Source organism: Danio rerio, chromosome 10 (assembly GCF_049306965.1).
Source record: "Danio rerio strain Tuebingen ecotype United States chromosome 10, GRCz12tu, whole genome shotgun sequence".
Taxonomy (NCBI): Eukaryota; Metazoa; Chordata; class Actinopteri; order Cypriniformes; family Danionidae; genus Danio; species Danio rerio.
The window spans coordinates 29,585,054-29,602,035 of NC_133185.1; the positions used below are offsets into that span (position 1 = coordinate 29,585,054).

Sequence of the window (16,982 nt, forward strand, 5' to 3'; positions counted from 1 at the left end):
ATGCAATACTTTTTCCGGGTCCAAGCCGCCACTCATTTGAGTTGAGAAACTATTTGTTTATGATCACTTTTAATTAATATCACACATTAAAGTTAATTTTATATAAAGTCATAGTGTACACAACAATCTCTGGGCTTGCTGCATCACAAAAACCAAAATTTTAACAATTTATAAAAAAATGAATGACTTTCTGGCCATCGGATCTTAGGCATGGACATATATATTGCAATCGTGATTGGACCCGGAAGCCACTTCGCGTGACGTCACACTTAACAAGCGGATATCCATGTGCTAGTCTGTAACAACGCTACTGTTGACTGTTTGGCATCATCTTGTGACTAAATAACACATAGGTTAGTGTATACTTCTGTCTAATTTTTATGTTTTTTTGCAAGTAGTCCAGTAATAAGTAGAATAAGGTACATACAGGAGTTGTTGTTTTTTTTTAGAATTAAAGCCCCTTATAAAATCCCTCCACTTCGAGTCACGCTGCTGATACACCTGTCTGGCTTTGTTCTGCGAAAACAACCGCCTGGATGTACTTTATCTCTTACATATCCCAATGATTTATTCATTCATTCCTTGTCCCTGATTTATCAAAGGTCACCACAGCATCAATAAATTATTTACTAGGCCTACTTAAAATTTTTGTTTTTTAGAATCATCGTCATTAAAACTATTACTACTACTATTACTAGTAGTAGTATAGTAGTAATATACATGTAATTACTATATTCCATTTATCCAGAATCATAATACAGATATCAAACTATGAAACAAATCAATTGCTTTATTTAACTCTATTTTCAGGTGTTTAATTTTATTTTTAGCAAAGAGAGCACGTTGTATCCAACAACATACACAGTGACGTCCCTCCTGGCACAAACCCAGTCATCAAATGCTTTGCTCAAGGGCACAGTGATGTTATTTTTGGTCTTCAATTGCCATGAGACAATGTTAGTTTACCACACCAATGCCTCAAACACCAGGAGCTGCTACATTTACAACACACTGCCTACATGAACTGACACAATCACTGGAAACTGAACACTCAATAAAAAAAATTTAAAAAAAGTAATGACAAGCTTGATCTATCATGAATGGAGGGATGAGGTAACAGTGTGCAAGAGCTGAGCGCTGAGTCACTGCTCACACACAGAATCATAACAAGCAGATCACTGAATCACATATGCTGCCGTCCTGGATTAAAGCATATGCTGTAATGAATAAATCATGTAAAAGGGTGTTTATTGAAGAGCAGTGCCCCCTGCTGTCTCTTATTGAACGTTTAAATTAATTGTCCTTCTAAAACAGCGGTGCCCAAACTTTGTTCCAACAAAGGACCAAAAACCAAACTTGATTGAGGGCTGTGGGCTGTATATAAATATACCAAACCATATTACACTAAATTTGCCAAGGGGAATTTCCTCATTTATTTGATAATAAATAAAAAATTTAAAAAAAAATAGAAAATGTGGCTTTAAATCACATTTAATATGTAATGCAGTATCATTTTTAACATTTTATAAAGAACTTATTACTGTAAAAACATAAGTCCATTTATAACACAATGGAGTTCAATGCTGAAAACACTAGTCAAGCTGCACCTTTATATTGATATGTTTAAAGATGTCAGATGTACTGTATGTCATGTGACTGTATTTACATTTTAAAAGTCAGATAAATTCATTTACAACATTTCATTGAATCATTTAATTTCGGTTGCCTTTTTTTAGTTTAGCAATAAAACTAAGAAAAAAAGGATTATGTTAAATTTAAAAATCTAATTGATGATTTCTGTCACAGGCATTCGTCCCAACCACCAATATTCTCCCTTTTTCAATTAGACGGGATGGCGGGTCAAATCAAAGGTTACCTGGCCCATGGGCCTTACTTTGGACATCTCTGCTCTAAAAGATATATTTTAGTGCTGTCAGTTAGTTTATTAAAAGCAACTAAATTTTTTTCCTCAAAATAATCTTGATTTATGTGACCCAACATTGAAATTTTAAGTATACTTTTATACTCCAACACTGTGTTAATTACATTCAGTATTTTTGACACCATTAAGGCAAGACACTGCAGGTGAATAGCGGAAAAAAACTTGTAGTATTCACCATACTTCTGTATTGATGCATTTATTTGGGAATTGCAAAATTTTTGTATTACATGATTTCTAAAATGTTGTTTAAATATGCAAATGAACAACTATTTAATTAAACAAAAGTCAAATGTAAAATTCCTTTATTTTTGTATAGAAGGGATTTCGGGATCTCTTTTTATCATTCCCATAATTCAGAAATACTGAAACAGTCAGAATATATATTGGGAAAAACAAATATTTCAAAGTATGTACTGCTATAAAAATCTACAGACAGTAATTTATGAATTGTGACTAATGAAAGATTTATAAATGCAATCTTTGACATTAAAACTACTTTATAATTTGACATTATTTAGGCTTTAAAAATAATTAAGTATGAAGCATTTTAATGAAAATTTGGTTTTATAAAAATAGGTCTGTGAGGATACACTGGAACTAACTGGAACTGGATACAGCTATTTCTGGTTCTTCCCTTTTTCACTTAACATTTTTATTTTATTATTATTTTTTTGTGGTGACTAAATAAACCATAAATATTAATCTAAAAGACATAAAATATGTCTAATGATAATAAATATTTATAAACAGTAAAGTGATTGGGATAAGATCTGGTTTGGTTTTGGGGTATTGTTAGAAGATACATTATTCAATGAAAAGTCACCACATGTCCATATTTGATCAATTTTGTATTTGTATCTGTACACTGTAAAATGTAATAACTTGACCTTGCTTTGAAAAGTGAGGAAACCGATTGCTTTAAAATTTCTTAGTGTATTAATTTCAAATGAGCATAACTTTAAACAGTTTGCATTTACTTCTTAATTAAGTAAACTTCAAAACCATTGAGTCAAATTAACGGTATTCAAATCTACAGACACAAATTTATAAATTTGGACTAATAAAAGATTTAAATATGCACAAAATCTCAATATTGACAGTATATATTCCCACACACATTTGCTTCTGCATATTCCACAAACTAAAAGACGTTGGTGAGGGGTCAGAAATGCACATGGTTAAATTATCCATCAAAATCTGAAAACCAATACGTTCCAGCCTAATGCCCACATATATCGCATTAATATTAATTGCACTGCTCTCCTCCACATACACTACTATTTTCCTGTTGTTTAGCTGTGAAAGGTTTTACGGATTGAAGCTGTGCGTCAGTAACCTGCCTGCTCCTCCCACGTCTTTTGATGAAAAGCACATTTTATTAGTTACCATAGTGCTTTTCATCGCCAGCCTGGCATACTGTAGCAGACATTAGCTGCAGCACTGCATCTATTTATATTTATATATAGATTTATTTCTTGTTGTATATCTTACATTTACAGAAACAATATTAGTTTCATTTCATACAGGACACTCTTAGGTTTTCATTTATTTTAGCATATTTTGATGTTATGTAGGCTATTCAAGTATTTCAGTATGCAGCATTTACATGTAAAATGTAATATTAAAAATTAATATAGACTTGTACCTGTTTATCGTTATTTAATTATTCGTTATTCATCATCAGGCTGACACAGTAAACATAAACTGCATCTATTTATACGTAAATATGTATTTGTATGGATTTTTTTCTTGTTGGATGTCTTACATTTACAGACACAATATTAGATTTCATTTCATACAGGTTTTTATTTTATAATTTGCCATTATTTAGGCTATTAAAGTAATTCAGTGTGCAACATTTTAATGTAAAAGAACATCTGTGAGGATACACTGGAAACTGTTTATGGTTGTTCATTATTTATTTATGATTTAAACTGTGTTTATTTTATTTTAACTGATGAAATATAATTTTTTTAATGTTTTTTTTAGTTACCTAAAAATGGTAAAACCTGAATTCCCCTACAGTTTAAAAACCAACCATGAGAAATGAAATTAATAGTGACTAAATAAAGCATGAATATTAATATAAAAGACAGAAAATATATCTAATGATGATACATATTTATAAACAGTAAAGTGATTAGGATAATATATCTGGTTTGGTTTTGGGGTACGGTTAGAAGATAAATTGTGTATTTAATTCTTAAACTTAAAAAATAACTGTAAATAAATGTACACACCAAGCCACTGGGCAAACTGGTAGCCTAACATCTGAAAAGCAGTCCACACGGAGGTAAGCTGTCAGCCAGTACTGCGAATAGAAACAGAAGCTGTCGGCGGCGTCATATCACACCATAGCGTTCATTTTAAAGACAAAATGCAGCCATTCATAGCTCTGGCTATAATTTGCTCTCCAGAACTGTATACAGGGGTACGTGTTCACAATAAGCCTGTTTTGCATTTACCATAAAATATTTAAACAAAAGCATGTGTGTGTAAATGTTTCAGAGTGAAAGTGCTGAGCAGAAGGAAAGAGAGCTGTCAGAGGAACTTTGTCGGATTCAGCATGAAGTGGGTGAGTTCAGTGAGGTTTATGGTTGTATCACCAGGTTATCTACAATCTAGTTTTGTCTTATTTTAATTCGAACTCTGTTCCTCAGCCTTTAACGCAGCCCGCTGGGAGCGTCTTCAGAAGGAGAAGCGAGAGCTGGAGGAGTGCTTCGAGAAGGAGCTCAGAGAGTTACAGGTGCAGCAGGAGTCTGAACTGGCCACCCTAGAGGAGAAGCTGAGGTTACGACACGCTTCAGACAGAGATCATCTGAGAGCAGAGCATCAGTCAGAAGTGGAGGAGCTCCACACACAGCACCAGGAGCAGGTCTGACATCTGCCTGAGGAGCAGAGAAAACGCAGCTTACACTGAATTCTGATGAATATCAGTACATTTGCAGCTACATGTCAATAGCTTTGTTTCCATCACCCTGTTTAAATGCGCATTTGGAAGTATCACATTGGAAACGAGTGTTGGAAATGGCATATTGTTTAAATGATGTGCAAGTTGCCATTATCATCTACACTACATCCCTCGCAAACAAACACATTGTATGGGTAATGGGTAAACGCATCTTGAGAGAAAAATACTGACTGTGTGATAGAGTTATTTGTTGTAATGTCTTTATAATTCAAGTTATAAAAGCAAATAATATGCCTGTCAGAGTTTTTATGTTTATAAGATATGATGTAGTTAAATAAAATCACACAAGCAATATTATAGTGCTGTTTTGCAGATTATTAGCATGTTTAACAAGTTAATATTGTGTAATCTATATTTTAGTCATAATGTTGTTCTTTTGTTGTTTTGCCAATCAAACCAAAACCAGAGCAGGTCTTTTGTTTTGTTTTGCTTTTAAATTAATATTTTTTTACTAATCATTTGAGACAGATTCATTTATAAAAACTGTGGCTGTGTCAGAAATCACCCCCTATTGCCTTAAATAGTTTACTATTTGGGGGAACAGCAATTTCTAGAAGTGTCTAAAACCACAGAGTATGTTTTAAAGTGCACTCATTCAATCCCACAATGCACCACAATATCAAGTGTACAGCCTGTGTACACTCAACAGCTAGAAAATAATCATAATGCCACAGTTGAATCCTATCATGTATACTTCAAATAAAAATATTATTTAATTAAAGTAGTGTTTATATACAGGATAGAAATCAAAATACTTTGTTTCATTACTTTTAGACAGCTGGCCAAGAGTTAAATAACTATCACAGCATCTGTCCAAGAGGTTTACAATTTAATCCATCTGAGGAATTTATCAACCAGCAAAGCACAAACATAATGGCATAACAGCAACAGTGTTCGAATTCACTCACTCGTTTTCAATCACTCATAGTCCAAGTGAACTATATTAATGGACTAATGTTGGGAATATTTAATGTGTATAGTGGTGATTTCAGTGGTGATACAGCATGTCTCTTGCTTCATTTATAAATGTATCTCCATTTTGAACAAGTCAATTGAGGGAATGATTCAATGAATCACTTATTTAAATAAGCCCTTGCTGACCCTTACTGAGGGTTTTAGTGTCATATTAATTTATCCATGACAGACTCGAACCAGCCAAGATACCAGCACAAAAACACACTCAGCATAAAATAAACACTTTCAAAAATAATGATATTGCACACCCAAATATAATTATGACAGTATGAATGTGTAGGCCAGGGCTGCCAACTCTTTCAGCCAGTTCAGTACACAATTGACAGTATTCTCACGCCACACATCCATTTTCTCACGCATGCTTATCAACACCATATTTTACCATATTTTAACTGTTTTAAATAATGACTGTTAAAGTTATTAATAGAATGATTGTTTTAAATAATGGTTTACACACACAGCATTACTGGTTTACAAAAAATTCAAACAAACATAATCCTGTTGCACTGCTACACTTGATTTTGGTTTTATTATTAAAAAAAAAAAAAAAGAAAACATGTTAAATGAGAATTTGAAATATTTTATAGCATACTTTAAAAAAAATAAATATGATTTAGTATTCAAAATATTTTAATTTGATAATGTATTTAAATAAATTGCTCTTACACTTACTTTTACACCGTTACTTTTACCGTAAACCGACATGCCAACCATTTGTTAGAAGTTAATATTTTTAAAACGATGGGATGTGTTGGGAAAAAAATGCATTGAGTGTGTTAACTAGCGACATTAGGAGTTAGGAAATGCAATCCAAAAATGTTTTTCTTGGTGGGCCAGCTAAAGGGTTAATGTGGTTTTGTGTGTAGATTGAAGAGTTGACTGCCAACCATGAGGCTGCCCTTGAAGACCTGAAAACCATGCACAACATCACTATGGCAACACTCCAGGAGGAACATGCCAGGACGATGAGAGGTGAGTGTCTGATTCATAACATCACCAACAGACAGAAATGGGGAGAAGAGCTCAATCTCATTTCGTTTATCTTAGATTTAAGGAAAGCCCATGAGCAGCAGAAAGCCAGTCTAGAAGAGGACTTCGAGAAACTGCGCCTCTCACTTCAGGTGATTTGATTCAAGGTTTGTTATGAAGGTTTTTGCTCTTCATTTGAGGTCATTAGTAACAATAATGTTTTCTTCAGGATCAGGTGGACACTCTGACATTCCAGAACCGGACTCTGAAAGACAAAGCTAAGCGTTTTGAGGAGGCACTGAGGAAGAGCACTGATGAACAAATTGTGGTATGTTTCTTTGAAGTCGTCATGAAAAACTATATTCTATCTATATATTTCTGTAATTTTTGTCCCTAATGTGTGATGCACATCTAAATCAAACAGATTCTTTAATGAGAAAAAATGTTCATCTGGACAAATCAAAATAAAAATGATGGACAAATCAGCTGATTTTGAATTATATAGCTGTTTTGCTATAGGTGAATTTCATTTGAGTGACACATTGCCTCGCACTTACATGTCATTAAAGAAAGGCAGAGATGTCCTTGAAATGAGAATGGAAGTTTTTTGATTGAAGATTACAGGGCATTTTAATTAAAGATTGCACAAGACTGCCAAAAATAATGACATTTGGCTTAAAGACATTTCTAGATTGGATACTTACAGTAGCTGTGGCCAAACTGAAAGCAAGCCATTTAAATGTGTTTGTAGGATGCGCTGGCCCCATATCAGCATATTGAGGAGGATCTGAAGAGTCTGAAAGAAGTTCTGGAGATGAAGAACCAGCAGATTCATGACCAGGAGAAAAAGATCTGTCATCTGGAGAAAGTGGTAAGCTCTAAATGAAAAGGTGTTTAAATAAACACAGTGTGCAGAAAAACTGTCCAATCTATTGTGGTCCAGTTTGGAGTTTAAAGTTTAAAAAAGGTTGTCAAGAATGGCCTGACAAACCTCTTGGGCTCCTATAGGAGTACTGTGTATTGTATAATTTCTATACTGAGTATAAGAGTTATCGAGCTCCACTTTATTGTCCTACAAAGCATTATTTATCATTCAAATATTTAACCAATTTTCACTTAAACTTATTTTTCTTTTAGCTTTGGACGTTATATTATTTATGTGTTGGAAATAGGGCTGCTGTCCATTTTAAAGCGTTTTACTCTCATTTCCATTAGCTTTTATGAATGCTCATTGTTTTGTTCTTGTGTAAAGTACACTTGAGTTCCTTGTTGTTCTGGCAGGGGTGGTTTGTGTAAGAATTTAATGTTGAGTTCTGTGTTCACTTGATCCTTCGAGCAGGCTCAAAAGAACCTGTTCCTGGAGGAGCGGGTCCAGGTACTTCAGCAGCAGAATGAAGACCTGATGGCCCGCATAGACCGACACCTAGTTGCGTCAAGGTGAGGAATTGAATACTAATATATTAATGTGAGGGGCATTAGGATGTTTGCTAAATATATACTGTTGCAATAATACATTCACTTGTCCCTCAAGCAAAGTACAGACACAGAGTATATACAAAATCAAAACCTTTATTATTATTATTATTATGATTGTCTTAAGGTTATCTATAAGTTATTATGTTTAAAATGTACAAAAAAAAACAAAATTTGAATGTATAAGGTATATGCATTTAAAACTTAGACTTTAACTCCATGTCAGTGTGGATGGGGGAAAACGGAGACGAGGTGTGGTTTCCATCTGATCAGGGCTTCTTCTTAATGTAAAGCACACAAAGTTCAGACTTGCATCCTTTTCTTGTAAGATCAGACCTCGAAAGTTTATAACCAACTCCCGAGGATGTAAGGGCGCGTTGGGTAAATCTTCAGATGTAACGGCAGTGTAGCCTACTTTACGACGTTCTTATATTGTTATCTTAACAATAAAATGAAAACATGACTTATGACATGACACTGTCTCTTTTAATTTTATATTAACAACTTAAACATAAGAGAGAGGAAAAAGTTAAAGGCATCATGTTCTAATTTATATGACCGTCATCTTCACTGTAGGCAAATTTATAACAAAACATAGTGGAAAATATGAAACATTAATCTCACTGTGTGGTTTTGGCAATATGTGTTTAGTGTCAGGCTATTTGCACACAATATCAGTGTACGTGGTTACATAAATTAATAGGTATATTAACTTATCTTTGCGCTCAGCCCAAACAAGTTACAAGTAGACTAATGGATTCAGAAGACAGATTCGTTAAATAAAGGTCTACTACACAAAATGAATTACACATCGCGTTTACCAACTACAGAGAGATGAGATCCAGCGGCAGATTTTGGATGGACTGGCTGACGTTCCGCTGCTCTCAGCTGGGCAGGTGTGGTCAGAGAACTGCCTGGTGCTCAGACGCGAGAATACCCTTAAGTAGCTTTCAGCGCAGAGTGTGTGTATGGTCAAGTGATGTGCATTTTCAGCGATGTAGAGTGGACGGAGAGCTGTTCATAAACACTAGATAAAATGCCAGTGTGGACTCATAGAATGATCATCAGAATAATCATTTAGAATGATCATCTTCATTCTAAAACGTTGTTTTAAAACTAAAACTTATTAGTGGCCTAAGACAGATTACTTGTTCACAATTACTATTTTCTATGTGGTGAATGGAATGTAGAACACTGCAAGGGATAAATGGTTCAGACAAGTAAATATGCGATCTATTAGGGTGATTGAAGCCTGGTTGTGCGTATGTGTCACCGTAAATAGTTTGTTTTGGCCAGAGATACGGTAGGACAAAAAGGATCATGCACTTAAGTTGGCGCAGACCACTAAACTTATAAGACTCATTTGAATTCTCTGCAGAAAGCAATTTTAAAGCAATATGGAGGAGATTAGGGGGAGAAACGATGAGGCTCAGCAATACTGCTAGACCGTGGCTGCCATAAGCTGTCAGATCCAGCTTTATCAACCTCAACAAATCTGGCAGAGCTGCAATTTCAGACTACTTCAGGGGACCTTTAAAGTATATAGTTTCTGCACTATTAGTGTTTTTTTTTTTATATATATATATATATATATATATATATATATATATATATATATATATATATATATATATATATATATATATATATATATATATATATATAGTATTATATCCAAAACATTTACAAGAAACAGCCCTACTCTCCATTAGGTGGCCTTTACTACTATGTACTTACATCAAAAAATAAATAATAAACGTACTGTGTTCATAATCTATTGCAGAGCACTTCTGGTGCTACTGAGGTAGGATACAGAACAGGTTTGTTGGAATGGGTAGGTTTAGAGATAGGTTAAGGTGAAAGGGATGGTTCAAGTGTGTAATTAGAATACACCTTGGCACCAGTGGTGTAGTGGTTAGTGTGTCGACATGCAACTCAAGGCATCCCCAGTTCGATTCCACCCCGCGGCCCCATGTCGATCGTTCACTTCTCTTTGCTCCCCATGCTTTTCTGTCAGTTCTCATTTCTCACAGATTTCTTTACATTTTAATATGGCATCTTTGGATATCTTTTCTGCTGGAGATACTGTTGTCCTAAAAAACGTTTTTTTAAAAATGTAAATAATTTTTTTTTTTTTATTTACACATACCTTGGAAACGGTATTACAGAAAATTTGGGCAGTTTTAAAACCTTGACTTTTCCAAACTGCGGTAAACCTTGAAAACGGTTATTGTTCCATGCCTAAACAAATTATTAATTTCAGTGTAAGTACATATTAGGTAGGGCCACTTAATATAAAGTGGGAGCGAAGACACTATTTTAATCATAATTGTTGCACTCATATAAGCATGTGGGTGTGCTCATTCACTTAAGTTTAGTGAAAACCCACATACAGAAGGCTCATCCATTTAACAGTAAGTTGTAAACTTTTCATGACTTTTTTAACATTTACAGATAGTGGATATACCTGTGAAATTTAAATTATGCGCTTAGGAAAACACCAAAAGAAAAAAAAACATTTAACATCATATGCAAACTGATTCAAACTACATGTTAAGGTTTCTTACATGTTAATTCAGAGCCTCACTTTGTTTATTGAAACATCATATATAGGACAAACTTGATTAAGCACTCTATTACCATCAATAAGCTCAATAAGTCCTTCACAGATTGTCAGATGCACTTGTATAAAACTGTTGTATATGATATGGATAGTGATGACAGATTTGAGCAGGTCAATGTTGCCCAGGAGGCTCAATGCTTACACCTTTAGAGGCGATAAACCTACTGTATAATTGGCACACAGTCGTCAAACAACAGTACAATGTTTTTGACATTAAAAATGTTACATAGGTGCTTCATCGCTGTGGTGACCCCTGATAAATAAGGTACTAAGTGGAAGAAAAATTAATAAATAAATGTTATATAATTTACACTTGAATTTAAACTGAATCATGCCTAACCAGACATTCGACTAAACTGTTTCATCCTGTATTTCCAGACAACTGTCTGAAGAGAATGCAAACCTCCAGGAGAATGTAGAGAAGGAAACCAACGAGAAGAAGAGGCTGAGTCGCAACAATGATGAGCTGCTGTGGCTCCTCCAGACAAGTCCCCACCTATCACCAGCCTCATCCCCCATCCACAGAGCCTTCTTCACCGGCCCTGATATTCCCCCATACTCTTACTCTCCAGGCCCTGGGACCCCCACACACTCGTCCTCTCCTGGCCCTGGTACACCTACTCACAAAGTGGCATCTCCGGCACCAGGGACACCCACTTTCAGAGGCTCACCAGCACGCTCGTCCCCCGCACGCATCCCAAATGCCAATACTTTACCTAGATGAGCTGGATAATGCAATACTAGCTGTATTCCATCTAGTTTCTGCCCACAACAGTGCTTCACTTTAATCTGCAGCCCCTGATTGTCATTTTTTTATATTTATTAAGATTTTGACAACCCCAACTGCCATAAAGCCTGTCATTTCCGTTATTCAACTTTGAGATATCTTTTTATCTCATAGATTTAGACTTGTAGCATTAGATTAAAAAAGATAATGATGCTAATGCTATTATTGATGTGCTGCCCACACTGGGCCAGCATGGAGGCAGAAACAATTTTGTGTAAACGGAAGTAGCTCAGCTTAAACTTGACTTTAACATTCTTTAAAGGTCTGTAGGTCCTCCTGAATGGCATACAGGAACTTTATACAACAAACAGCACTTTAGGTTTCTGCCTTTCCTTCCTACAGATAAATGCACCAGCATTTTTTGTGGTCTGGTTTATTTTTTTATGAAATATGTTTTTTTAGGTTTTACAATTCTCCCAATGTTTCAATTTTTAAATTTGTCAAAACTGCAAAATGTCATTTTGGTAATTATTTAGTATCCTTGAAAAACCTAAACATTCTTTTAAAAGAAACTGACTTAAAGATTTATTAATCCCAACAATTTATGTTTCAAATTCTATCTATTTTCATTCCGCTATGGCGACCCCCTGATAAATAAGTGGCTAAGCTGAAGGAAAATTATCTATCTATCTATCTATCTATCTATCTATCTATCTATCTATCTATCTATCTATCTATCTATCTATCTATCTATCTATCTATCTATCTATCTATCTATCTATCTATCTATCTATCTATCTATCTATCTATCTATCTATCTATCTATCTATCTATCTATCTATCTATCTAGAGCCCTTTTCTCACTATAAATAAGCTATTACTGCTCAATAGTGATGGGTCGTTCTTGAATGATTCGTTCATTTTGAACGAATCTGTTGTATGACTCGAGAACAACAAGTCCTTTCAGGGAGTGATTCATTCATTTGTGGACAGGCACATTTGTGCAGGTGAAGTAGATTAGTTCCTTTTTGAGTCTTCTGTGGGGTTTGAGTTGTTTATTCATCACATTAAAGCCAGAAGCCAATCGGGTGCAGTCAGAGCCAGAAAAAGATTTGATCCATTCATCTCTCAAATGCTCAGTTTAAGTCTTTCTTTCATCAGGTGAAAGACAGAAGCCAATCATATGCATTTAGAGTCAGAATAAGATTTGATCTTTTCATTTCTTGAGTACTCGGGTTTGAGTCATCCCTCTTTACATGCTGTCACTTGATGAACGAATGACTCAAAAACCAGAAGACTCGAAAGGTGAACTAATCACGGCTTCATTGGCTCAGACTGTGTACATTGGTTAAGCTTATGTGGGACTGTCAGTGTGACATGAACAAACCACTGAAACTTAAAAACTTGTCAGAAGAGGTGAGCTGACATAATCAGACAAAACAGCAGGTAAACAATGAATGATTATTTTCTCTTTCTTATAGCATTTTAGTAATGACTTGTTTATAGTGTGATCTACATTTAGTGTAGTTGTAGATGAGTTTGAAAGCAACTTGTAATATTTGAATAATATTTCAAGCAAATTGAACGAAATAAACAACATGACTAAAAAAGATTTGGTCACCTCACTGAGCGAGACTCAAAGGCCTGAGTCAACAAACATGATCCGAACTTCCCATCACTACTGCTCAGTAATCTGTCACTTTTGACATTTGATATATATCCAAAATAAAAATGGGTTTTATAATTATCATTTTAAAAATGTTTTGATAATTGAAATGTAAACAAAACTGATAATTTAGAAAATGATTTTTTGCATCACCTCGTCATAACTGGCTGCAATGCCTACTGATGCATGAGTCATTTCATTTTGTTGACCCACCAAAAGACCAATCCATCTAACATTAAACCAGCTTTTAAAAGCAAGTTTCCTTGCGTATATGATTTTCAGACTTACCTTGGCATAGATTTCATTGTGCCAGATTGTAATGGTTGCTCAGTTATTTTAACATAAAACTCTTCAGCATCAAGTCTGTTCTTCCTAACTAATCTGACAATAGCAAGTGCTTTCACTTCATGCATGACATAAAACTGGGAGATCAAGCAAATGTAAAAGTACCGACTACAGGAAATGTTGTTGTAAATTGTAGGTGTAATTTTTAATAGTTATTTGTAATTTAATGGGAAATTTGCTACTTGATGTGCATGTAATGTAAGTCTTCCATTCTTCATGTGAATCCTAGGATAGTTGTCATGTTAGTGTAGATATTCAGACTCCTAGGAATGAAAGCTTCCACCTCTGATGTTTTTTTTTAAAGATCGAGCATAGTATTTTACCCATATTATATTAGGACTGGACTTTCCTGCCAGGTGTGTTGCAGGTTTTATGGAGGTACAATATGGCGGTATGTTTGAATTTAAGCTATATTTACTGTAATGCTGGTTAACTCTTGTATTACCTCTGTAGAGTGTAGCATAGGGTTAGAGAGAGTTTTCTCTGTATGAGTAAACTAGAAAAGAATGTATCTGTCTTTAAATGTCCTTTGAAAAAGTTCAGGGAAATTATTTTGCTCTGTCTCAAAAGCAGTTTTTAGTTTTTTAGCAAAAAAATACTTTTTGTTTTTGTTTTTGGAAATATTAAAACATTCCTCATGCAAAGTGGGTTTTGATATTTCAACACAAAGAGGTTGTTTTTTTAAATTTTGAAGAAAATGAATAAGTTTTTTTGGTTGTGTGTTTGTACAATTGATACATCTTTCAATGGTCAGCCTTCTACACTTTTGATACAAAGGCGAATTTTTGTAATTTCTTCACTGATAATAATTTTTCTACAGTATTATCAGACGGTGCTTGTACAGGGTATCGTACACAGAAGTACAATAAAATGCTATTCAAGACCAGCAATCTATAAAAATACACACACAATGATTTTTTTCGTTAAAGACATTATTGTTTAGAATGCTTTTTAATTACTGTGATTTTTTTTCATTCTCATTCTAAAGTACTTTCTAATTATGTAGCTTTGCAGTCTTTTTTTTAAGTTGGTTCTGTCACTGTGATAATGACTTACCATTGTTGACTTTCCATTTTTGCTACTCTGGTGCAGATGCTAAGAGGAGTCTTTTTGATGTTTCCTGTAAAGCACAATATCGTGATATACCACCATATTTTTAATAAACAGCAGATCAGCCAGTAACTTGTTTAAAACAGACAATTCAAAGTCATTTATTTAGCCATCTTGATTTACTAAAGCAAGAACACAAATGTTTCAGGGACGTGCCTTCATTTAATGTACAAAGTAGCAAAAATGAAAAGAATTTTCACAATACAGCAGCCTTACAAACAGTTAATATGCTTCTAATTAAAATCTTGATTAATACCGGAAAATAAATAAAATTTTCCTTGACTTTTTTATTTATTTATTATCATTTTTAACTAAAACTAAAAAATGTTCCTTTTGTTTAATTTAAAAAATTGTTTTTGTTATAATTTATTTATTTATTGCATTCTATACTCTTTGTATATAAATGTTCTAAATTTATGACTCAACAAAACCTCAGCAACCTCAAGTACACAATCCTACTGCACCTGTTATGGTTTTTAATTGTTACTAACTCGGATTCATTGCAAGGAGTAATGTTTAATTGTATACTTTAAAATCCTGAAAGAGCTCCTTTGTTTCCCTTCAACCCTCAAGAAGAGCTTCAATATGGCATAAATGTTGATGAATGATATAAACCAACAGTATCAGGTTCTGAGATGCACTGACTCTTGTCCTGTGGACATCCAATCTACTGAATGTCAACTTACCCTGAAAATACTGACACAGTCAATGTAAACCGGGACTGGTGGAGTCACTTATTGTACTGAATGAAATGTGTCCATCTGTCTATTTACAAACATTTGACTTTCAATTATGTATTTTTTGACTGAATTTACAGTCACATGTAAGCTACTATTTATTGTGTTGTAGTGCACAGTAATCAATGCATGTTTGTCTTGGCAGATCATCCTTCCCCTCGTATGTTTTCAAATTGTGATGGTTCATGCTGTAACTGTAGCATAGAGAATATACTAAGGAATGGAAATAATTTATATATAACTCATTTGTATTCACTATGGGAGGACGGGGAATAAATATTAAATTCTTTCAAAAGAAATAAAATGCTTTGGTTGTGAATGTATCAGAATGTACAACATTGATCAGAGTCAGATCAGAACTAATTTCTCTTTTTTTTTTATTACTAGCTTATAAGTGGGGGAGAGTGGGAACGAAAGTAACGTTGAAAGGAAGTAACATAGCAATTTTTCTCTAAGCCCTGACAACATTTGATTTCCAGGCTATAACAGCACATTCTGCATGCAACCTTGGATGGAGCTGCCAAATATTGTGATTTCAGGACAGTGTCCTGCGGTTAGTTCCAAATTTCTGTTTTTAAGTGCAAATTGTAAATTATTGTTATGGTTCTTTTTTCCTTACTACAAGTTGTGTTTCTCTTTTTATGTGTCACACTAATTATCAGTCAGGTTATTTAGTGCTATTGAAGTTGACTTGAAATGAAGGCGGTTGGGTAACTGATTTTAACATTTGAGTAAGACATTTTAATTTTGGCTGTTGCTCTGTTCAAGCAATTATGGAAGGAGTAGATTTAAATGTAGTCAAGAAAGAACCATGAAGAAAGAAAATAGATTTAAACTATTTTAAACAAATATTTTTTGTTTGAAAATACAAATAGGCCTGAGAGTGAGAGTGAGAGTGTAAGAGTAAATCCTTTAGCAGTTAGCTAATTATTTATGACATGAAATACTTAAGTAAAATTTAAATTTCATTCGGTATCTTCGATTGAAAGTAGCAGAATTTGACAAAAACGTCCAATACACTCACAGAACATTTCTGTGTCTTTTCACATTTTTCTATCATGAAAACATTTGTTTAATATCAAACAAACAACTTATATTCAAACATTGAATCTTACCTCACACTGTCGACCGTTATAACTGAAGCATCTTTTTCTCGCCTTTGGAAATTAATTAAGTTTTGTTTCTGTCAGGTTTAAAGCCCCGCTTTCTTTGATCTGATTGGCCATCTCAGTTATGTTGAAACGCTGTCGCTGATTTATAACTCTTTATTGGCATCCTTGACAACAAACGGAGCAATATGTCTTTGTAGTATCAAATCGGAGGTCATTCATAAATATTGATGACCTCATAATGACGTTTACTGGCCTGCTGAAACGTCCAAAATGCATTTTATACATTACCTGTACGTATGCTAACTCTCTTCTTCTCAACTGTTTGCACTGCT

The 16,982-nt window shown here is 34.2% G+C and overlaps 1 protein-coding gene and 1 long non-coding RNA gene across 7 annotated transcripts in view; one reads left to right on the forward strand and one right to left on the reverse strand.

Moving 5' to 3' along the window:
- The window catches only part of mtus2a (microtubule associated tumor suppressor candidate 2a), a 124,658-nt gene extending 112,281 nt beyond the window's left edge, over positions 1 to 12,377 (forward strand). For 3 of the 6 annotated variants that reach the window (XM_073914698.1, XM_073914697.1, XM_678946.9), the window contains 8 exons: positions 4,451 to 4,517; positions 4,603 to 4,817; positions 6,755 to 6,860; positions 6,936 to 7,009; positions 7,087 to 7,185; positions 7,609 to 7,728; positions 8,197 to 8,294; positions 11,332 to 12,377. In XM_073914698.1, coding sequence (XP_073770799.1) covers positions 4,451 to 4,517; positions 4,603 to 4,817; positions 6,755 to 6,860; positions 6,936 to 7,009; positions 7,087 to 7,185; positions 7,609 to 7,728; positions 8,197 to 8,294; positions 11,332 to 11,677 — 1,125 coding nt within the window. In that variant the 3' untranslated portion in view covers positions 11,678 to 12,377. Of the gene's footprint in view, positions 1 to 4,450; positions 4,518 to 4,602; positions 4,818 to 6,754; positions 6,861 to 6,935; positions 7,010 to 7,086; positions 7,186 to 7,608; positions 7,729 to 8,193; positions 8,295 to 11,331 lie in introns of all 6 variants that reach the window. The other 3 variants (XM_073914695.1, XM_005155280.6, XM_073914696.1) reach the window with 1 other exon arrangement.
- Positions 794 to 16,970, reverse strand: LOC141376369 (uncharacterized). The gene is made up of 3 exons (XR_012386322.1): positions 16,654 to 16,970; positions 14,748 to 14,811; positions 794 to 4,830 (listed from the first exon to the last, which is right to left on the reverse strand). It is a non-coding gene; the product is annotated as an uncharacterized lncRNA (long non-coding RNA).
- Positions 16,971 to 16,982: the final 12 nt, after the last annotated feature.